At 45.4% G+C, this 22,869-nt stretch overlaps 3 protein-coding genes and 1 pseudogene across 4 annotated transcripts in view; 3 read left to right on the top strand and 1 right to left on the bottom strand.

Annotated features, from left to right (window-relative positions):
* The window catches only part of LOC136334318 (NXPE family member 3-like), a 288,032-nt gene that overhangs the window by 73,509 nt on the left and 191,654 nt on the right, over window positions 1–22,869 (top strand). The window lies entirely within an intron of this gene.
* TRAPPC14 (trafficking protein particle complex subunit 14) lies at window positions 126–4,579 on the top strand. The gene is made up of 11 exons (XM_066274345.1): window positions 126–735; window positions 933–1,028; window positions 1,131–1,260; window positions 1,425–1,511; window positions 1,679–1,799; window positions 1,906–2,053; window positions 2,181–2,263; window positions 2,354–2,517; window positions 3,027–3,181; window positions 3,423–3,616; window positions 3,729–4,579. The coding sequence occupies exons 1-11, from the start codon at window positions 328–330 to the stop codon at window positions 3,880–3,882; spliced, it is 1,740 nt and encodes a 579-aa protein (XP_066130442.1). The 5' UTR covers window positions 126–327; the 3' UTR covers window positions 3,883–4,579.
* LAMTOR4 (late endosomal/lysosomal adaptor, MAPK and MTOR activator 4) lies at window positions 4,708–8,351 on the bottom strand. Of its 2 annotated transcripts, none has more exons than XM_066274348.1 (4): window positions 8,209–8,351; window positions 7,615–7,695; window positions 5,388–5,505; window positions 4,708–5,047 (listed from the first exon to the last, which is right to left on the bottom strand). In XM_066274348.1, the coding sequence occupies exons 1-4, from the start codon at window positions 8,209–8,211 to the stop codon at window positions 5,001–5,003; spliced, it is 249 nt and encodes an 82-aa protein (XP_066130445.1). In that variant the 5' UTR covers window positions 8,212–8,351; the 3' UTR covers window positions 4,708–5,000. The 2 variants fall into 2 exon arrangements, with proteins under 2 accessions (XP_066130445.1, XP_066130444.1); XM_066274347.1 differs by having other exon boundaries at window positions 4,708–5,030.
* LOC136335697 (dynein axonemal light chain 1 pseudogene) lies at window positions 14,256–14,974 on the top strand (annotated as a pseudogene).

The following is a 22,869-nucleotide window of genomic DNA, read 5'->3' as shown; positions in this document are numbered from 1 at the left end:
AGTCTGTCTACAATCTCGCCTAAATCCTCCTTGCAGCAGCCTAACCGCAGTCCAACCCCGCCCCCTCTGCTCCAAGGTCCGGTCACCCTCGAATTCCGGGGCCTCAGAGGCCACGCCCCTTCCCTTCCGCTTCCGGCTTCTCTCCAGTCATTCGGCCCCGCACCGGTTCCGGCCCCGCGGGGTCCCGGTTCCGGGTTCGTTGCCCCGGTTCCCGGCCCTGGCGGGTCTCCTGGGCCGGTCCAGCCGCGCGCAGTCCGCGCCGGGTGTCGGGACTCCCCGCACCTACGCCAGCGGCTCGCCCCCGGCCCGCGCAGTTCTCGCAGCCCCATGGAGTCCCAGTGCGACTACTCGATGTACTTCCCGGCAGTGCCGCTGCCGCCGCGCGCAGAGCTGGCGGGGGACCCGGGCCGGTACCGGGCACTGCCCCGGCGCAACCACCTCTACCTAGGGGAGACTGTCCGCTTTCTGCTGGTTCTGCGCTGCCGGGGCGGCGCGGGGTCCGGCGCTGGGGGTGGCCCGGGCTTGGGCTCCCGAGGGGCCTGGGCAGAACTGGCAACCGCCCTGGCAGCTCTGGCCTCGGTCAGCGCCGGAGGCGGGGCGACCGGGGGTGGTGGCTCCAGCGACCAGGATCCCGAACCCCCAGGGGGCGGTGATCCTGGCGGTGGGGGGTTGTTTCGAGGATGCAGTCCCCTTCTCACCCACGGCCCGGGCCCTACCTCGGGAGGAGCGACCACGGTGAGGAGCTGGGGTGACATGGCACAGGACCATGGGGCGATTTGCTAGGATCCAAAGACCGAAGAGGAGAGGGACACTGGAGGGGAGGTGGAGGCAGATGACGATGAGAAGAGGGGAGGGCAAGAACCAGGCACCTCTTAAAGTGAACCTCTCAGGCAGCCTCTCTCCTGACCTCTTCACTCCCTTCACGCCCCCAGCTGCCTGTGGAGGAACCAATTGTGTCCACAGATGAGGTCATCTTCCCACTTACTGTTTCACTGGATAGACTGCCCCCAGGGACACCTAAGGCCAAGGTAAGATTGGCAAGGGGTGGTGCTGTTGTCCTAATTCAGATGCCCTCTCTAAGGCTGGCTGGCTCTCTCCTCTTACCTGAGGTCTTTATGCACTGTGCTCAGATTGTAGTGACTGTGTGGAAGCGGGAGGTTGAGGCACCAGAGGTCAGAGATCAAGGCTACCTGCGCTTGTTGCAGACCCGATTTCCTGGGGAGACCTTCCGGGGCGAGCAGAGTGCTTTCAAGGCCCAAGGTGGGGAGAATGCAAGGAAAAAATGCTGGAGTCTGGAATTTGGGGGACAGAAAGGAGGACTGATACTGGCAAGTGCCGTATCTGAGAAGAGAAATATTAGAACGATGGGTTGGAGGGGAGGCCTGTGCCCCCCCATCAGTTCCTGCCTCTGCCCTCTCCCACAGTGAGCACCCTGCTGACTCTGCTACCCCCTCCAGTTCTGAAATGCCGCCAGTTCACTGTGGCTGGAAAACACTTGACTGTTCTCAAGGGTGAGTAGACTGACAGCACAAGTCTTGGGTAGTAGCAGGGTCGTTGATTGACTGGGTGGCAGTTACCCTGTGCAGGTTGGGGGGGGGGGTAGGTCCATTTCCTGGGGATTAAGGTGGAGGGTCTGAGGGGTCCAGATACCCTGAGCTGAGCCTTTTACCTTCGACAGTGCTGAACAGCTCTTCCCAGGAGGAAATTTCCATCTGGGATATCCGCATTCTCCCAAACTTCAATGCCAGTTATCTACCTGTCATGCCTGATGGCTCTGTTCTGCTGGTGGACAATGTCTGGTGAGATCCTGGGAAGGGGTAGGGCTGTGAAGTGGTAGGGATGGGATCAGGGCTGAGAGCTCTGGCATGAAAAGATCCAGTGTGTCCTCTTTTTTTTCCGAACTAGTCACCAATCTGGGGAGGTTTCCATGGGCTCCTTCTGTCGGCTCCCTGGTACCTCTGGCTGCTTCCCCTGCCTGCTCAGTGCGCTGGAGGAACACAACTTCCTATTTCAACTAAGAGGTGGTGAACAGCCACTTTCAGGGGCCAAGGAGGTGAGTATAAGGGCCTGGTGATTTCAAGGGAAAAACATTAAAAAAAGCAGTGGGAAAGGCCAGGGCATGCCTAAAGATTAGAAGGGACCTCTGGTACACATGATGGTTCCCCTTGTCCCTCCCACAGGGCCTAGAAGTCCCCCTGGTTGCTGTGGTTCAGTGGTCTACCCCAAAGCTGCCCTTTACCCAGAGCATCTACACCCACTACCGGTGAGTGTGTGGGAACCCCTGGTGGGCACCACCGCATTCACCTTTGTTTCAAAACATATGCATCCTGCTCTCCTCTCTCACTGCTTGTAGCCTGCCCAGCATCCGCTTGGACCGTCCATGTTTTGTGATGACTGCTTCTTGTGAGTCCCCAGTTCGGACCTATGAACGTTTCACTGTCACCTACACGCTGCTCAACAATCTCCAAGACTTCCTTGCTGTGAGGCTTGTGTGGACTCCAGAACACGCGCAGGCTGGTAGGTGCTGTCAGGATGGGCCCTTGTGCCGAAAGAGGGGAGGGAAAAGGAAGAAGTCATGGAGGTGGGTGACTTGTGACAAGCTGCTTTGGCTCTGTACCTGGGTGGTCTCCGGGGTCACAGATGAAGTGTTTAGGGAGGTAGTGGGGCAAAATGACTTAAGGGCATTGACACTGGTGTTGGGCTCCATGGTGTTATTTCTACCTGTCATTTATAAGCGGTAGCTTACTTAACCTCTGAGCCTCAGATTGAAGAATCTAAATGGAGCAAGTATTGTTCATCCTCCCTCCCCCCCAAAGATGTTATGGAGATTTAAAGATTTAATGTATGTGGTTAGAACAGAACTCAGCACACAGTAACTATAAACTGTTATTTATAAAATTTGTCAAAAGGTAAACTCAGTCTACTCCGCAGGGTAACTTGGAGGATCAAGTGAGACTGTGCTCATGGAAGCCCCTTGATTAAGAACACGACAGACGTGTTTACTGGTTACTGTTTCTGCTCCCCAGGCAAGCAGCTGTGTGAGGAGGAGCGCCGAGCCATGCAGGCCGCCCTAGACTCCATTGTCTGCCACACGCCTCTCAATAACCTTGGCTTTTCCCGGAAGGGCAGTGCGCTCACCTTCAGTGTGGCCTTCCAGGCTCTAAGGACAGGGCTCTTTGAGGTGGGTTGGGGAGGTGCTGGAAAGGGGCTGGATGGTGTGGTGGGTGATACAGAATGTTGAGATGGGAGGCATCGGGGCTGCTAGCTTCTGTGGATAAAATACAATGTGTAGCACTAAAAGGCCAGGCCAAGGGAAGGTGGAATTTCAATCTAGTATTGGCCTGTCAAGGGGGAAGACAATTTGAAAGGAGGTCTGGGGCATGGAAGCCGAGTGGGAATGCTGATCTGTCTCTCCACCCCAGCTGAGCCAGCACATGAAACTGAAGCTCCAGTTCACTGCCAGTGTGTCCCACCCTCCTCCTGAGGCCCGGCCCCTCTCTCGAAAGAGCAGTCCTAGCAGCCCAGCTGTCCGGGACTTGGTGGAGAGGCACCAGGCTAGCCTGGGCCGCTCTCAGTCCTTCTCCCACCAGCAACCCTCCCGCAGCCACCTCATGAGGTACGGAGCCCTGGGAGGGGTGCCCCTGGACTCAGTCGAGGCCGGACTTGGAGAGGAAGCAGGAAGAGGTCCTGCGGTCTAACCAGGGCCTACATCCTCTGCCTTCCTCCAGGTCGGGCAGTGTGATGGAGCGCAGAGCCATCACACCCCCTGTGGCCTCCCCTGTTGGCCGTCCCCTCTACCTTCCCCCGGAAAAGGCTGTGCTCTCTCTGGACAAGATTGCCAAGCGCGAGTGCAAAGTCCTGGTGGTGGAACCTGTCAAGTAGTGCTGTACCAGCCTCTTATACTCCCATAAACCGAACGCCTCTGGAGGGGGTCCTTGTTCCAGGCTGTGCCTCCCTAGGGATTCCTCCTGTTGTGGGTGAGGAGGCCCAACAGGGTCGCCTGTCTGTGTCTGCTGATGAGGGAAGAAGCTGTGAAATGGGCGGGTATGGCTGCAGCACTAAGCCAACAGTATTTCCCTGACTTCCTGGGGGGGGGCTGGCCCCACCCCTTGGTCTGGGCAAGGGTTCCAAGAGCTCCCTTGTTCCCCGCCTTGTACCTTCTAAGTTTACAAAGTGTTTTCTCATTCCTATTGTCTTTCCTGCCTCTGACATTCCCTCCCACCCACCCACCCACCCTCCCAGGGCTGAGATTAGAGGGTGGTGATGGTAAGGGACCCGGACAATGACCCTCCTGTCTCTGAGGTGAGGGGAGATAGCTAGGTGGCCTGCCCCTCATGTTTACGTCTGCAGCCTGAAGCACTTTAAGTTGTGTGGGGTTTATTTTGTCTGTCCCTGTAACTTATTCTAGAACTACTGCTTCCAACTGAAATAAGACTATTAAATGCCTATTCAGGAGGGAGAAAAAGGACTGTTGTGTGTTGGTGGCCAGATCAGAGACCCAGGGGCTCAAAATGATTCCCTTTAGTATGCATATGAAACAGCTCTCATCAGTTTCCCTCCCCCGTTTTTTTTCTTATTCCCAGTTTGGTATGCCCAGAGGTGGCCTAGCTTCACCCTCTAGGCTGAGGTACAGGACTTTCTTCATGGACGGCGGGAGACATGGCTGTGGTACCCACACACCCCACCCCATACACACATCCCTGGGGCCTGGGAACATCACTCATGTTTATTAGGAGAGAGAGGGAGGCCCCCTTGTCCTCACTCTCCTTAACACAGCACAGTCACCAGGCCTCAGCCTTTCCAGGTAATGGGGAAGGCAGGAGAGGGGGAACAGAAGCCTTAGTTCTAACAGCAGGCCAAGAAAGAGGTGGAGGAGGTGTGTATCATCCTCATCTCAGAGGCTCATGGACCCAGTTCCACCACTTGGCAGGCTCAGACATCAATGGGCTCCCGGCCTCGGTTCTGCCTCTTCACCACAAACACCCTCTGTCCTGACACGGTCACCAGCAGTGTGTGTTCTCCAAAGACCACTGGAGGGGAGACACACCTTCCCAAGCCCCGGGAGAGGGAAGGGAGCACAGAGTTAGTAGGGTGCAAAGATTTCCATGGGGTCACACACAAACTGGCTGGGATCAGTAGCCAAAGAAATTCAATGGTTAGACGCTCAGAGATCTGAAGCTGGGAGATCCCTATTCAATCTCCTTCTCTTGCTTTCTCATACTCTGATGCAGGGGTGAATCTCAAAGGGGAGAAAGTGACCAGAACCAGGACCCCCAGGGGGAGATGGTGGGAGGTTGGTAGAAGACAAGTGTTGTTTTCCTAAGGAAAGCACCCTACCTCTGGGAGCACCCCACTTCCTATCACCACCACCAGGGGCTGGGGCTCACCCGACAGGCGCTTGAAGGGTATGTTCATGCCATGGTGTAGCCGGAAACCGCAGGCCGTGCTGACCAGCTCAGAGATGGCACTGGCTGCCTGCTCATCATTCTCTAGATCCCCCGATGACTGCATGCAGACAGAGGGAGGATGGCAGAAATTAGGGAACAGAATTGGGAAAGAATTCCAGGAAGTCACTTTGGCTCTAGCACCGGTACTCTCTGCCTCTACTCCCTAGCACTCACCAGAGGTCACCCCAGTTTTGGAAAAACAAACTTAAAACTTTCCTATGCTGTTGCACCTCTTGAGGCCACACTGTTTCTTATCCGATAAGATCAGGCTTTCCCTGATGAATGGTGGTTCCCTTCTGTTTCTTTATTGACCATTTTCTAATACCTTGAAACTCTATTTCTCTCCCTATTCCCACTTATTTGATAAAAACACATTCTTAATCATTAGTGCCCACCCACCACTGATTTGTTCAAGGTTTCATCTTTTCCTCAATCTTCCCACTTGTCCTGTCTGCAAAATCTGAAACAAACATCGATTTTGTCCTTGAACCCCCTCCTATTACCTAGCCCTTGGGTAATGATGCCACAGTGGCCTGGGCTTCCTCTTTTTTTGGTGACTGTCACAACTTCTCCCTACTTCCTAATATGGGCTTCCCACTAGGTTAATTAAGTTCAGTGCTCTTTGCTTTCTTGGACATTCTGTACCTCAGTTTCCTCATCTGTAAATTGGAGACAACAGTACTAATGAGCTCATGAGGGTTATGTGAGATAATATTGGTGAGATGCTTAGAATAGCTCCTAGCAATATATATTAACTGTTGTTAGTCTATGTCAAACTTGATGTCTAAAGTCAAGCCATCAAAATTCTCCTTACTTCTCCCATTCCGCAATCAACTTCCATTAGTAATTTCTTGTTAAAGGCACCATGATTTTAGGCTTGAGTTCAAAGTCTACTGAATGAAGAAGTGTCTCCTCTATTACCTGTCTCTAGTCATTGCAAAGATATATTGATTTTTCCTTTAAATTCTCTTCTCTCTTGGTTCCCTCTCATTGCCACTAGTCTAGACTCATACATAAGATTTCCTTCTACAGCAGCCTGCCTATTTTGGATCCCTCCCCTTCCAGCCTGTCTTCACACGTAATAGGACAGACTTGCTGCAACTGGGTTTTCTGTTCAAAAACCCCTCAAAGCTCCTATTACCTTCAAGATTAACCCAAATGTGCTAACCCAGTCTTGAAAGTCTTCCACAATCAGATCTTTCCTTACCACATCCTTTTTTCCCCAATCCTTTTCATTATTTTTCAACGTAAACCCACCACCAAGTCAGATAGCCTGTTGTCACATTCCCACAAATAAGTCCACATCTCAGCCCTTTTTTGTGTGTGTGACGGAGACAGAGGGGGACAGACAGGCAGGAAGGGAGAGAGATGAGAAGCATCAATTCTTCGTTGCCGCACCTTAGTTGTTCACTAATTGCTTTCTCATATGTGCCTTGACGGGGGGGGGGGGGGGGGGGGGGGCTACAGCAGAGTGAGTGACCCCTTGCTCAAGCCAGCGATCTTGGGCTCAAGCTGGTGAGCCTTGCTCAAACCAGATGAACCCGCGCTCAAACTGGTGACCTTGGAGTTTCGAACCTGGGTCCTCCGCATCCTAGTCCGAAGCTCCATCCACTGCACAACCGCCTGGTCAGGCTCAGCCCTTTCCTTTTTTGCGTATTCACAGCGGCCCATCCTTTAAGCCTATTTGAATTTTTATGTCCTCCAAGGATTCCTTGTTATAACCTTCAGGGTTGAATCCTTCATTTTCTGGACACCTTCAGTAGTCTTTATCACTGGCACTGCTTTTAACTTTTAACCTTAAGCTTGTCTCTAGCTAGATTGAAAACTTCTAGAGAGCTAACACTATATTGTACTATAGAACAAAATTCAAAGCCTCCTCAATAAATATCAAATAAAGACATTTGAGAATAACTTGGGTAATATCAGTTATCAACAAACCTGTAACTAGTTGTCTGACTTTGGTAAAAACCCTTTTACCTCAGGACAGTAACCGCACTAAGATTCCAGAGATGTATTTAATTATATTATATACCAGACATGATACCAATTAAGGCTGAGAATAGCGGGAAATTAGGCTAAACTGGGCAGTGTTAGAAGGGATCACTGGGCAATGGGTACTGGGGGCGGGAGAGGGGGAACCGGACACCCTCCCTTGCCCAGAACGCACCGCCAGCACTGCGCCTTCACTCAGCACCAGGTAGCCAAGCTGATCAGGAATTCGCTCCAGCCCCTGGGTCAGTGCGGAAGTCTAGCGGGTAAAGATGCAATCAGTCAGATGCACTGCTAGGAGGATGGCCCTCGATGCTCTTTCCTTGCAACCCAATCTCATGACCTGTCCCAGACTTCTTTCCCAAACCAGGGCCCTTCCGGACCTTCTTCCCTCTGCTTGGCCTCCAATGCTGATCTGGAGCCTCAATTTGTCTTCATCCTCTGTTCTCGGATTCCCCTGGCCTTCCGCATACCACCATTGCTACCCCTCGGAGGTCTTCTTAGCCCCACTGGCCCCTCTATCCCGCCCCCTCGCCAATTCTCTACGTCGTCGGCTCCTCCTCGGCAGACTACTCTCCAGCCCCCGTACATCTTCCCACACATCCCTCCTCAGCCCTCTTCGTTGCCATCCTACCCATCTCCAATCCCTCTCCGTCCAAGGACTAACAGGAGGTGAGGGCGGATTGCCGCCTGAAAAAGGGGAAACCAAAGAGTTTGGGGAACAGGGTCACGGAACCCCCAGCACTACTCCCGCGCATGCGTCCTCACTCACCATCGCAGCCTTAGGTACTGGGGAGGTGCACGCTACTAGATAGGTAGCTTCCGGCTTCAGACCCAGGTCACGTGCTTCCACTAGGCAGTCGTCTCCTCCTACCTTGCTCCTGCCGGACTTCAGCCCCGCCCCTAGAGTGCGGATTGGAGCTTCACTACGTCATCAGACTTAATCTGCCAGTGGAGAGAGCCGCTTCTCGGAGCCACACGTGGATTGGTCGCAGGTCTTTAACACCCATCCGAGTGCGAGAAGGAGGGAGGAGCGCTGGCGAAGGGGTGGACCTGGAGGGGCGGGGCTGGAGGGAGGAGTAAGGGAGATCGCCTGACAGGGGAAGGTAGGGAGCGGGACAGGGCTCTGCTGGAGCTACACTGCCTACAAATGTGACCACAGCAAAAGAATAAAGTGAAATGATATGCATGTGAAAAGCTATTAAAATGCTACTCTTGCGCTTAAACAACTCTGTTGAAGACAAAGGTTTGTTCCAAAAATGGTTATTCTTCCTGGGATTCTGTGAGAAGCGATGTGATGGTGAATTGAGTCCCCAGCTGGCAAGACGCTTCATGCTCAATACTCTGCCAGGAAAATTCACCGTATTTCCCCATGTATAAGACGCTCCCAGGTATAAGATGCACCTTAATTTTGAGGCCTGAATTTTGAAAAAAAAATGTATTGCATAAAGTTATTGAACTCAAGTTTTATTCATCATAAAATTCATACGCTCCTCATCACTGTCAAAACTCCCATCCATTAGTTTGTTCTCATTCGTGTCTGATGACGAATCACTGTCTTCATATATTGCCTCGTTCTTAGTTCCATGGCATTTGAAACGCCACACTTCTTAAATGCAAGCAACCCCCCCCAAAAAAAACCCCTACAACTACTGTATAAGACTCACTCAGTTTTTAGACCCCAAATTTTTCAAAAAGTGTGTGTCTTATACATGGGGAAATACGGTAGAAACAGTTGCCTTGGAATTATTTTTTTAAAAATGTATGGGTATCACAAAGGAATTTTGTTTTTTATTTTATTTTTATTTTTATTTATTTATTTATTTTGTTGTTGTTGTTGTATTTTTCTGAAGCTGGAAACCGGGAGAGACAGTCAGACTCCCGCATGCGCCCGACCGGGATCCACCCGGCATGCCCACCAGGGGCGACGCTCTGCCCACCAGGGGGCGATGCTCTGCCCCTCCGGGGTGTCGCTCTGCCACGACCAGAGCCACTCCAGCGCCTGGGGCAGAGGCTAAGGAGCCATCCCCAGCGCCCGGGCCATCTTTGTTCCAATGGAGCCTTGGCTGCGGGAGGGGAAGAGAGAGACAGAGAGGAAGGGGGGGGGGTGGAGAAACAAATGGGCACTTCTCCTATGTGCCCTGGCCGAGAATCGAACCCGGGTTCCCCGCACGCCAAGCCGATGCTCTACCGCTGAGCCAACCTGCCAGGGCCACAAAGGAATTTTGTTTTAATTTAAACAGTTTCTAGACCTGCTGCAAAACTAATGTGAATGAGGCAGTGTTGGTAGGTAAAATGAAGTCTGATTCTAGAAATAAAACTGTAAGTGCAATTGGAAGAGAATGTAGAGAAATTGGAATCCTCATACAGTGCTGGTGGGGATATTAAACAGTGCTGCTGCTCTGCTGTTGAAAACATTAGCAGTTCCTGGAAAAGTAAAATATAGAGTTACTGTATGACTTAGCAATTCCACTCCTAGATATATACTTTCGAGAATTGAAAACATATGTTCACACAAAAACTTATACTCAAATGTTTATAACAGCATTATTTCTAACACCCACCCCAATGAAAAGAACTCAAATATCTCTAAACTGAAGAATAAATAAAGATAATATATCCATACAATGAAATATTTTCTCTGTGTGTGTGTGTGTGTGTGTGATAGAGACAAATAGAGGGACACAGACAGACCTGAAGAGAGAGAGATGAGAAGCATCAATCCTCTGTTGCAGCTCCTTAGTTGTTCATTGATTGCTTTCTCATATGTGCCTTGATGGGGGCCAGGGGGACTACAGCAGAGCGAGTGGCCCCTTGCTCAAACCAGTGACCTTGGGCTCAAGCCAGCAACCATGGGGTCATGTCTATGATCCCATGCTCAAGCCAGCGACCCCGCACTCAAGCTGGTGATTCTGCGCTCAAGCCAACAACCTCACGGTTTTGAACCTGGGTCCTTTGTGTCCCAACCCAGTCCAACGCTCTGTCCACTGCATCACCGCCTAGTCAGGCTGGAATAGTTTCATTGTAACAAAAGGAATGAAGTACTGATACATGCTACAATACAGATAAACACTGAAAACATTACCTAAGTGAAAGAAATCAGACATTCATACAAGGCCACACATTGTGTGATTCTCTTTATGTGAAATGTCTAAACTAGACAGAAAGCAAATTAGTGGTTGGCAGGGACTGGGGAGAAGGGATAATAGGGAGTGACTGCTAATGGGCATGGTATTTCTCTTGGGGTGATGAAAATGCTCTGGAATTATATAGGGATGATTGCACGAACTTGTGAGTGTAATCATAACTGAATTGTACACTTTAAATGGTGAATTATATCTCAATAAAATAAAACTAAGTACTGTTACTTAATGAGAAACCTAATTAGAGAAGATGCCTTTAAAAAAATGAAGTATGTTTATAATATAAGATTTAAACTGGAAGAGGCTGTAGAGAGAGTTTAATATAAGATTTAAACTGGAAGAGGCTGTAGAGAGAGTTTTGTGAAGATGTTTAATTTGCAAAGCCTTCCCTGGCCTCAGTATTGAAGACAGTTTATGGTATCATTTTCTTTGCACTTACTGTTCAGAGCATTTTCATCCATGCACTCATCTAACCTTCACATTAACCACCAGATGAGGAAGTGGAAACTCAAGAAAGAAAGGTTGAGCCTTGCTCACAGGGAAACAGTTGGCAAGTGGCAGAGCCAGATTCCAGTCTAAGTCTGCTGACGCCAAGGCTGATGCTTTTTCCATTGCTCTATAGGCCAACTGTGTTTCTTATTATTTTTAAGCTACATTTAAACTATTGAACTTCCTGCACTCATTTCTCTTGACACAGAGGAACCCATAGCAGGACAATGCTCATTAACCATCATTAGAATTGTTTCATTTTCACAAACAGCTTGAATCCTACTCATCATATAGAGAACAAAGTTTCTTACTTTTTCATTCAACAAATGTTAATTGAGCACCTTCTATGTACCAGACACTCTTTTGGGTATTAGAGATACAATAGTGAATAAAAACAAGACATTTTGTTTTTGTTTTCAGGACCTGTGAGGGAGAGGGTGACCCAGACAATAAATAAATAGATAATAAAATAAATGTTAATTGGTAAGAAGTTCTATGAAGAAAAATAAAGCAGAGTTCCACTTGCATCAAGTTCAAAAATGTAAAAAAAACCCACAATGTATTATTTTGGGAGATACATATATATTTATATATCTAAACAATAAAGATATATATATGTCTCAAAATAATAAGTCCAAAGGAATAATAAAATTTGAAATAATGGTTACTGCTGGGATAGAGAGAGAAATGCTATTGAGAGAAGTACAAAAAGTTTAAAAGTAGTAATAATTGCTATAGACTGAATGTTTGTGTTCCCCTTCAAATTCATATGTTGAAACCCACTAATCCTGCCTGATCTATGGAGGCTCAGTGGATACTACATCGACCTGGAATGCTGAGGTCACGGGTTCAAAACCCTAGGCTTACCCAGTCAAGGCACATATGAGGGGAGGGAAAATCAATAGAAACCAAATCCCTAATGTGATGCTATTTGGAGATGGGGATTTGGGAAGTGCTTAAGTCATGAAGATGGAGCCCTTGTGAATAGGATTAATGTTTTTGTTAAAGAGACCCCAGAGTGTCTTTGCCCCTTCCATCATGTAAGGACACAGCAAAAAAAATGGCAGGCTCGGCCCTGGCTGGTTGACTCAGCGGTAGAGCGTCAGCCTGGCGTGCAGGAGTCCCGGGTTTGATTTCTGGCCGGGACACACAGGAGAGGCGCCCATTTGCTTCTCCACCCCTCCCCCCTCCTTCCTCTCTGTCTCTCTCTTCCCCTCCCGCAGCGAGGCTCCAATGGAGCAGGGATGGCCCAGGCGCTGGGGATGGTTCTGTGGCCTCTGCCTCAGGAGCTGTAATGGCTCTGGACGCAACAGAGCGAAGCCCCAGAGGGGCAGAGCATCGCCTCCTGGTGGGCATGCCGGGTGGATCCCGGTCCGGCGCATGCGGGAGTCTGTCTGACTGCCTCCCCGTTTCCAGCTTCAGAAAAATGAAAAAAAAAAAAAAAATGGCAGGCTATAAACCAGCAAGTGGGCTCTCACTAGACACCGAATCTATTGGTGCCCTGATCTTGGACTTCCCCTGCCTCCAGAAATGTGAGAAGAAATGTTTGTGGTTTATAAGCCTCCTTGTCTCTTAATATTCTGTTATAGCAGCTTGAATGGACTATGGCAATAATATTCTATGTCTTAAGTTCTAAGTCTATGAATATGTGTGTGTGTATATTGATTATTATCAATTATATTGATATATGTGTGATATATATTTATATGTGTGTGTATATATACATATATTTATATATCTAAACAATAATCATTATATATAGATATATATATACACACTGCTTTAAATACATGGAAGACTTAATAATTTTTAAAAATCTTTTGAAAAAAAGTAACTCTGTTACCCAGCAATTTCACTCAACAGATCTGTGTACATATGTTCATCCAAAAACATGTACTGGAATTTTCATAGAAGCTGTATCCTTGATAACTTAAAATGGTAAACTATTCAAATGCCCATCAGTGATTGAATGTATAAAATTGTGTCACATTCACATCATGGGTCATTATAAAGCAACAAGAATGAATGAACTAAAATGACACACAACCACATGAATGAATTGTACTAACTTGATGTTAAATGAAGGAAGTCAATCCCCAAAGAGTACATTCTGTGTGATTCCGTTTATGTAAAGTACAAAAATGGGCAAACCTAATTGATGCTGTTAGAAATCAGGGTGGTGGTTATCCATGGGGGTAGAGTTGAGACCGAACAAGAGGGATATTTCTGGGTGTTGCTAATGCTGTTCCTTGCTGGAATTTTTAAAAATTGATTTGAGAGAGAGAGAGAGAGAGAAGGGCAAGAGAGAGAAAGAAACATCAGTCTGTTCCTGTCTGTGCTCTGACTGGGATCGAACTGGCAACCTCTTTATATGGGGATGACGCTCTAACCAACCAAACTATCTGGCCAGGGCCTTGCTGGAGTTTGTGTGCATTCAGTTTGTGAAAATTTACTGAGTTGTGCACTAATAATATGAACTTTTCTGTAAGTATATTATAGTTGAATAAAAGGGTTAAAGAAAAGGTCTAGTGGGAAGATATGGAGGATTGGGAGGGGTGAATGTGCTATTTTATATTAAGTGGGCAAGAGCGGCCTCTCTGATGAGGTGACGACTAAGCAGGGTGCTGCAGGAGTGCACCGTGCCGTTATTTACCTACCTGGGGGAGAATATTCTGGTGTGTGCTCATGAGACCTGTCCTTGAAGATAGGACCTGCTATACCTTTGAAATTCCAGTATTTACTTCAATATCTAGCATGTTACTAAACTAAAAGTTGAATATATATTTTTTTCTGTATTGTCTCGGTTGCTCCCAGGACTTCCTTCTAGTTTCAGAGACTTTTTCTTTGACGACCTTGTGGTCAAACTCAGCTGTTTGCCCTTCCATGTTACTTTAATTTTAAAAAAGAGGGGACAAATTCTGAGGTGTGAAATAATGTTATATCTATCCTAGTGGCAGAGCTGGCCTCCTTCTTCCTGTCCAAGCCATTTCCAACTCTCTCTCAGGCTACTAGAGCATGCTGACTGGAAACCACACATGCCTTTGTTCACCCCCAACTCGACTCCTCCCAACACATGCACCTTGTCTCACCAGGATCTAAGAAGACCTACATATCTCTAGTGTAGCATTTACTACACTTTACTGCAATTCTTTGTTTGCCTGCTTAACTTACTTATACCTTGAGAGGCATGGAGGTTAGGGCTGTGATGTTTTCAACACTTTATCCCAAAACTCATGACTACTCCCCTGTAGTCTTTGAAAAGTAATGATTGAATGGATGTCTCAGGATTAAGAGAACCAAGAAAAGCACAGTTGGGATTGAGAAGTCTGTTGATGGCTGTTTGCTAAGGTAGTAACTGGTACCAGGGAAATAAGAGGAAAGGAGATTGTGTATGAGAGGCAAAGGGATCTAACTTCAAAGCAAAATAAATAAACAAACAAATTAATTAATTTAAAACCTAAAGTGACAGTAGCAACCACTGGAATGGCAAAACCAGCAAAAATCAAAGAGTCCTAGCCCAATGGGAGGAGAAAACCAGTTAGAAGCCATCTGAAGCCAAAGGGACAAAGCTTTCTGATAGAGTCCACCATAGAGAAGGTCGATGTGCATCTTTGTTCGTGCTTGCTGTTGATCTCCTACGATTTTATTGAGAAGTTTAAAGGGATCCATGTAATGAAGAAATCAGAGATTCTCTACATGTCTAATAACCTACTGAAAGACTGGGTTGAATTTGTGAGGCTCGCAGGACTGCCACGCCTGGAAGACCTGGTGTTTGTAGGCAACCCCTTGGAAGAGAAACGGTCTGCTGAGGAGAACTGGATTGAAGAGGCCACCAAGAGAGTGTCCAAACTGAAAAAGCTGGATGTTACCCTAGTAATTACAGAGGAAGAGGGAGAAGGAAACTAACACCACATTTTCCACTTTATGTTACGTTATTTAACCCTTTGAGTAGTGTAGCATCCACCGGGGTAAAAAACAGATGTCAGAGACTTTCAGGAATTTAGATGGAAAATTTATTGGTCAAGCTTTTAACCTGCGCAGGGGCAGACTCTCGGGTGTCTCAGGGACACTATACTCTTAAAAAGTCACAGATGAGAGCCGCGCCCAAACGCTTACAAAACTAGGTCTTATATAGGCTGAGCAAGCAAGCAGTTTCCAAAAGCAGACTTGGCTATTAGCTATTGGCGGGGGGGGGGGGGGGGGGGGGGGGGGGGGGGGGGGGGGGGAGTCACATGGCATAGTAACATAGGGCAGGTAGTGGAAAAGTTTTAAAACTGTTAAAACTGTTACAAATCTAGATAGACAGGATATGGAGGCTGGGTCAGCTCTAAGTTCTTTGTTCCTTATGCAACCTCTCATGCAACCTTCAGGGTAAGGCGGGTCCCTACAGTAGTACGAACGTTCATGTATGTCCTCGTGCCTCCTGACCATCCAGAGTACCATTATAACAAAAATTTAAATTTTAAAAATGTGTAAGGCAACATTTACAAAAAGCAAATGTATGTTCTTCTTGTTTCTATAAATTGGTTATCAAACAAACATAATTTTAAGTTAATAAAACTGTAAATGGAACTAATTTCAGTTTTTGAAAAAAAAACCCAGCCCTGGTGGATTGGATCAGCAGTAGAGAGTCAGTCCAGCGTGTGGAATTCCTGGGTTCGATTCCTGGCCAAGGCACACAGGAGAAGTGCCCATCTGCTTCTCCACCCTTCCCCCTCTCTTTTCTCTTTATCTCTCTCTTTCCCTCCCACAGCCAAGGCTCCATTAGAGCAAAGTTGGCCCCAGCACTGAGGATGGCTCCATGACCTCCACCTCAGACGCTAGAATGGCTACGGCCGCAATGGAGCAATGCCCCCTGGTGGGCATGCAGGTGGTTCCCGATTGGGTGCATGCAGGAGTCTGCCTTCCCCCACTTCTCACTTTGTAAAAATACCAAAAAACAAAACAAAACAAAAAACTCACCTCACTCCTGGGAGTCAGCAAGCATGAAAAAACCCTCTCCTCAAAGAGTTAAATGTCATAAGAGCAATAGATAAGTTTTGTATTATTGTCTATTTTAAAGATTCTATGTGGGGCAAAAGCTTTTAAAGATAATTCCTCCTTTTTCTTCTTAACCTATTCAGTGTTTCTCTCCCCAAAATGGAAACATTAACTTATATACTTCAGTTTTTTATTTTTTTTTTAGAACCTTATAAAATTTTAACTTACAGCAAATAAGAGGGCTTGAAGCACGGGTCTATTAGCAACATATCCCATGTTTCTGAGTTGCCTAGCAAGAATTTACTTCTCTCTCTCTCTCTCTTTTAGATTTTATTTATTTATTTTAGAGAGGAGAGAAAAGAGGCAGAAAAAGGAGGTAGGAGCAGGAAGCACCAACTTCTGTAAGTGCCTTGACAAGGCAAGCCTAGGATAAAGCCAGGTCATGGCTTTATCCACTGTGCCAACACAGGTTAGGCCACCCTTTCTCAACTACCTGCAAACCACCCATTCTCACTTCTGAAATCTAGAACCCTGTTCTCCTCCCCCGCACTGTCTCCTTTGTCCAAAATGTCTTATACATCCAATGTTACCTCACTGTCTTTGGAATTTTCATGCCTCTGTGGATTCCCAGTGTGTATGTTTAAAAACTGTGATTTTCTCCTGGGGTGGGGGGAAACTGGATTGAAAAGAAGAGTGCTAAAGGAAGCAGCAAAGACACAGAACCCACAAAAATTAGCCATAAGTTAACCCCTGTGTTTGTCAGGGTTCTATAGAGGATGAGGAAGAAATAGAAAGAGCTATTTTAAGGAATTAGCTCACACAACTGTGGGGGCTGGCAAGTCTGAAGTTTGTAGGGTAGGCCAGCAGGCTGGAAACTCAGGGAAAAGTTGACGTTGCTGTCTTGAGTCTGAATTCTGCAGGGTAGCAGGCTGGAACTCAAGCAGGGTTTTTTTTTTCTTTCTTTTTTAAAATTTATTTTAAATTTATTGTGTTGACATGGTTTCTATGTTAAGGAGAATTCCTTCTTCACTGGGAAACCTCTGTCTTTTCTCTTAAGGCCTTTAACCAACTAGATGGGCCTTGCCTGCATTATGGAAGCTAATTGGCTTTATTTAAAATTAAGTATTCATGTTATTTAAAAAAAGAAATTCACAGTTTACTAGAGGCAAAATTTTACCTCTGCTTTCTTAGGATTTTTAGCTGGGTCTGAGAATTAAAATGATATAGTCAGATTAACAGGAGACAAGGATACTGAAAAAAAAAATTTTTTAGGTGATGGGAGGGGAGATAGTGAAGCAAACCCCTGCATGCACCCTGATCAGGAAAGATGTGCTCCAAAGAAGCTATCCTCAGTGGCTGGGGACACACCTGAACCAATCGAGCCACTGGCTGCAGGAGGGGAAGAGGTAGAGAAGGAGGAGAGTGAGGGGGAGAGAAGCAGATGGCTGCTTCTCCTGTGTGCCCTGACTGGGAACTGAACCCAGGATGTCCATACATCTGCCTGAGGCTTTATCAGCCAGGGCTAGGATACAAATTTAATATAAATTTTATGTGACACAGGAGCTTTCATAAGGAAATGAAGACCCAAAGATGTGGCAAATACCAAATGCTTTTATACTAGGTTGAACAAAGAGAAGCTCTTGTGTAAATGTGACTAAAGTATGTGGGGAGGAAAAAAGAAGGTAAGAACCATTTTAATAAGGCTTGTTTTACAGAATTCTCTAGATTTCAACTTTCCATCCTTGATGTTAAGAATACTTCCCTTCTGATATGTGAGAGTTCTATTGCCTGCTTTCAGGAGGAAAAAGGGGAGAGCCAGAGTGCCCTTTGTGCACCTACTATTTTTTTTAAATACATATAGCTCAAAATAAGTTTTTTGTTTTTTTTTTGTCAAAGAGGCATATTTTGTGGTGACATTCTGATTTCACTGGGGAACAATTTTTTTTTTCATTTTCTGTTGCATGAGGTTTTAGAACTTCTATATATTTCTGCACCGCTGGTTCCAAATCTGAAATCCGTTTTTTGGTGCATGCTCTAGTTTTTGTGCAATTTTAATTTTGTTTTGTTACAGTTAATGGCATGCATTGGTTTATAAATTGGAGTTAAAGGGCAACAACTCTTGGATTGAACATAACCACAAGGCAATTAATGTTTTACAAACATCACTTTTACATAATTGTAGTTGTTTTTAAATGTAAAAAATTATTATCTGATAGAAACACCCTCTTATTTTGTTTTAAGATTGAATCATGGCTTCTTCGAGTAGGCATAAATGTAAGAATAGTCCTGACAACTTCTGTTATATATGTGGCTGTCATACACTTCAACGTCAAAGGCGCAATATTTCATCATTTGTGACATGTGCATATACTGCCTATTTTCAAGTTCCCCTTGGCTATCAAGACAAAAATTGGGCTCTTCATATTGTCTGTCATAATTGTGAGGAAATGCTTTGTGACTGGACAAAAGGAAAACGCAAAAGAATGCCTTTTGGTATCCCCATGGTTTGGCGTGAACCTAAGGACCACAGCAGTGACTGTTATTTCTGTCTGATCCAGACAAAGGGCATCGGCAAGAAAAAATGGCATATGATCTCATATCCTAATATTCCTTCAGCAATATGACCTATCCCACACTCTGAGACACTCCCGGTTCCAGTTTTTAATGGTTTTATTTCTTCTAAGAATGAAGAAAGTAAACATGGTGATCACGTGTATTTCGATAAGATGCATGAGGAAATGGTTGTAGAATCTGAAGGGTCTTCTTCTGACGCCAAGCAGTCATTAACCCCTCAGCAGTTTAGCCAACCCGAATTGAATGACTTAGGAAGAGATTTGGGCCTATCAAAGAAATCAGCTGAGTTATTAGCCTCCAGGTTTCAAGAAAAAAGTATATTTTACTGGTCAGCTAAAGTATCCCATTTTAGGAAGTGTGAACAAATTTTTTTTATTAAACTTTACTTCTGCTTTCTTTGAAGCTGGAAACGGGGAGAGACAGTCAGACAGACTCCTGCATGCGCCCGACCGGGATCCACCCAGCACGCCCACCAGGGGCGATGCTCTGCCCACCAGGGGGTGATGCTCTGCCCCTCCGGGGCATCGCTTTTGCCGCGACCAGAGCCACTCTAGCACCTGGGGCAGAGGCCAAGGAGCCATCCCCAGCGCCCGGGCCATCCTTGCTCCAATGGAGCCTCGGCTGCAGGAGGGGAAGAGAGAGACAGAGAGGACGGAGAAGGGGGTGGAGAAGCAAATGGGCGCCTCTCCTATGTGCCCTGGCCAGGAATCGAACCCGGGTCCCCCGCACGCCAGGCCGACACTCTACCGCTGAGCCAACTGGCCAGGGCCAGGAAGTGTGAACAAATTTTTATGGACTTTTTTTCTGAAGACAAACACTGTTTACTGTCATGATATCAGTAGTCTTTGCAGCTAGCTAGGTGTCACCACTTACAGTCCAACAGAATGGCGGCTATTTCTTGACAGCTCTAAACAGAGTTTGAAATGTGTTCTCCTATACAATGGTAATATTTATGCAGCGGTTCCAATTGGTTATTCAACTCATCTGCGAGAAGATTATAATGACATAAAAATTGTCCTCGACTTACTAAAGTATGAGGAGCATAACTGGACAATTTGTGTGGATCTTAAAATGGTAAATTTCCTGCTAGGACAACAGAGAGGTTTCGTGAAGTGTCTATCCTTGCTTTCTGTGTTTGTGGGACAGCTGAGCTCGGGAGAAACACTGGACACAGAAGGAGTGGCCAAAACGTGAAGCTCTGGAAGTAGGGATGCAAAATATTGTGAATGAACCTGTAGTTAATCGAGACAGGATCATTTTCCCCCACTTCACATCAAACTTGGCTTAATGAAGTAGTTTGTTCAGGCTTTGAATAGAGAAAGTGAATGCTTTCAACGTATTATTTCAGCTTTTCCTGCCTTGTCTTTTGAGAAGATAAAATCAGGTGTATTGAATGGACCTCAAATTCAAACCCTCATATGTGATGAAGAATTTGCCAGGAAGATGAATAAGGTGGAGAAAGCAACATGGCAGTCTTTTGTGGCAGTTACAAAGAACTTCCTTGGCAACAAAAAAGCAGAAAACTATGAACTTCTGGTTCAAAAGATGCTATTGGCTTTCTGTGACATTGGATGTAACATGAGCATTAAGATTCACTTCCTGCCTGACCAGGCGGTGGCGCAGTGGATAGAGCGTCGGACTGGGATGCAGAGGACCCGGGTTCGAGACCATGAGGTTGCCAGCTTGAGTGTGGGCTCAGCTGGTTTGAGGAAACACCAGCTTGAACCCAAGGTCGCTGCCTCCAGCAAGGGGTTACTCGGTCTGCTGAAGGCCCGCGGTCAAGGCACATATGAGAAAGCAATCAATGAACAACTAAGGTGTTGCAACGCACAATGAAAAACTAATGATTGATGCTTCTCATCTCTCTCCGTTCCTGTCTGTCTGTCCCTGTCTATCCCTCTCTCTGACTCACTCTCTGTCTCTGTAAAAAAAAAAAAAAAAGATTCACTTCCTGAACAGTCACCTTGATAAGTTTCCCAAAAATCTTGGAACTGTTAGTGATGGCAGACTACTGCTGGAGCATCAAACAAGATTGTCCTTAACAAGTACACGAACGCAAGAGCTACAAAAGTAAATTTTTGCCTGAACAGAATTTAAATAAGTTTTACGCAAATTTTATGATTAAAATAAGTGTTTTAATATGTTTTATTTTGAAATTATAGACAAATTCTGATGAAATCATATCTTTTAGTGTATTAGTGTATTTATTGCATTATATAAATTATTATATTTTCACAAAGATGATGCCCAAGAAGACATTCTACTTCATTATGTTAAACTAAATGTTGAAAATTTTACAATAAGATGAAAACCTAAAATCTTGAATTGCAAAAAAACTGTAGCTTACAGAGGAAAACTAACATCAGATTTGAGATCAGCACACTCAAATTAGGTAAAAACAAGTGTTTTTGTGGATGCAACAAAAATTTTGTTTCCCAGTGTTATTAAGAAGACTGTCTTTATTCCATTGTACACTCCTGCCTCCTTTGTCAAATATCAATTGACTGTAAAGGTGTAGGTTTATTTCTTGATTCTCTGTTCTGCTCCATTGATCTGTATAGCTGTTTTTATGCCAATACCAAGCCGTTTTGATTACATGACCTTGTAGTATAACTTGATATCAGGAAGTGTGATATCTCCCACTTTGTTCATTTTCAAGGTTGCTGAGGTTATTTGGGTTCTTTTTTGGTTCCATACATATAAATTTTGGGAGCATTTGTTCTAGATCGGTGAAGTATGCCACTGGTATTTTAATAGAAATTGCATTGAATCTATAGATTGCTTTGGGTAGTATGGACATTTTACTGATGTTAATTCTTTTTGTCCATGAACACACTATATGATTCCTCTTGTTTTCATTTTCCTTGATTTTTTTTTCAATGTCCTATAATTATCTGAGTACAAGTCTTTTACCTTCTTGGTTAAACTCATTTCTACGTACTTTATTTTTTATTGTTGTTGCAATAGTGAAGGGGATTGTTTCTTTAATTTCTCTTTCTGACAGTTTATTGCTGGTGTATAAAAATTCCACTGATTCCTGAATATTAATTTTATATCCTGTCACCTTGCCAAATTTATTTACTGGTCTAGTAGTTTTTTGACTGAGGCTTTAGGGTTTTCTATGTACAATATCATGTCATCAGCAAATAATGACAGTTTTACTTCTTCTTTTCCAATTTGGATGCCTTTTAATTCTTCTTCTTGTCTGATTGCTGTGACTAGGACTTCCAGAACTATGTTGAGGAAGAGTGGTGAAGGGGGGCACCCCTGCCTTGTTCCTGATCTTAAGGGGATTGCTTTTAACTTTTGCCCATTGAGTATGATATTGGCTGTGGGTTTGTCATATATGGCCTTTATTATGTTGAGGTATGTTCCCTGTGTTTCCACTTTCCTGAGAGTTTTTATCATAAATGGGTGCTGAATTTTATCAAATGCTTTTTCTGCATTTATTGATATGGTCATGTGATTTTTATCCTTCATTTTGTGTATATGATGAATAACATTTATTGATTTGCAAGTATTGTACCAGTCTTGCCTTTCTGGAATAAATATCACTTGATCATGATGTATGATCTTTTTAATGTATTGCAGTATCCAGTTTGCTAATATTTTGTTGAGAATTTTAGCATTTATGTTCATCAGGGATGCTGGCCTATAGTTTTATTTCTTTGTAGTGTCTTTTCCTGGTTTTGAAATGAGGAAAATGCTTGCCTCATAAAGTGAACTTGGAAGTCTTTCTTCCTCTTGAATTTTTTGGAATAGCTTGAGAAGGATAGGTGTTAGTTAAGCGAAATAAGTAAATCAGAAAAAAACAGGAACTGCATTATTCCATACGTAGGTGGGACATAATAGTGAAACTAAGAGACATTGATAAGAGTGTGGTGGTTACGGGGGGGAGGGGGGAATGGGAGAGGGATAGGGGGTGGGGAGGGGCACAAAGAAAACAAGATAGAAGGTGACAGAGGACAATCTGACTTTGGGTGGTGGGTATGCAATATAATTGAACGACAAGATAACCTGGACTTGTTATCTTTGAATATATGTATCCTGATTTATTGATGTCACCCCATTAAAAAAATAAAATTATAAAAAAAAATGTTTGGTAAAATTTGCCTATGAAGCCATTTGGCCCAGGACTTTTGTTTTCTGGGAGGTGTGTGTGTGTGTGTGTGTGTGTGTATAATTATTTCAATTTCATTTGTTGTAATTGGGCTGCTTAGGTTTTATGATTTTTCCACATTCAGTTT

Source organism: Saccopteryx bilineata, chromosome 4 (assembly GCF_036850765.1).
Source record: "Saccopteryx bilineata isolate mSacBil1 chromosome 4, mSacBil1_pri_phased_curated, whole genome shotgun sequence".
Lineage (NCBI taxonomy): Eukaryota > Metazoa > Chordata > Mammalia > Chiroptera > Emballonuridae > Saccopteryx > Saccopteryx bilineata.
The sequence above is the reverse complement of the archived record's forward strand: the minus strand, read 5'-3'. Positions and strand labels throughout refer to the sequence as shown.

Bases quoted from the DNA above. Each gene is read 5' to 3' on its own strand.
- TRAPPC14 (XM_066274345.1), top strand. From the start codon at position 328: ATGGAGTCCCAGTGCGACTACTCGATGTACTTCCCGGCAGTGCCGCTG. The intron at 2,054-2,180 runs GTGAGTATAAGG...TCCCTCCCACAG, and splicing joins CACTTTCAGGGGCCAAGGAG to GGCCTAGAAGTCCCCCTGGT. The intron at 2,264-2,353 runs GTGAGTGTGTGG...CACTGCTTGTAG, and splicing joins AGCATCTACACCCACTACCG to CCTGCCCAGCATCCGCTTGG.
- LAMTOR4 (XM_066274347.1), bottom strand. The intron at 5,506-7,614 runs GTGCGTTCTGGG...GTCTGCATGCAG, and splicing joins GTGAAGGCGCAGTGCTGGCG to TCATCGGGGGATCTAGAGAA. The intron at 5,031-5,387 runs GTGAGCCCCAGC...TCTCCCCTCCAG, and splicing joins ACCCTTCAAGCGCCTGTCGG to TGGTCTTTGGAGAACACACA.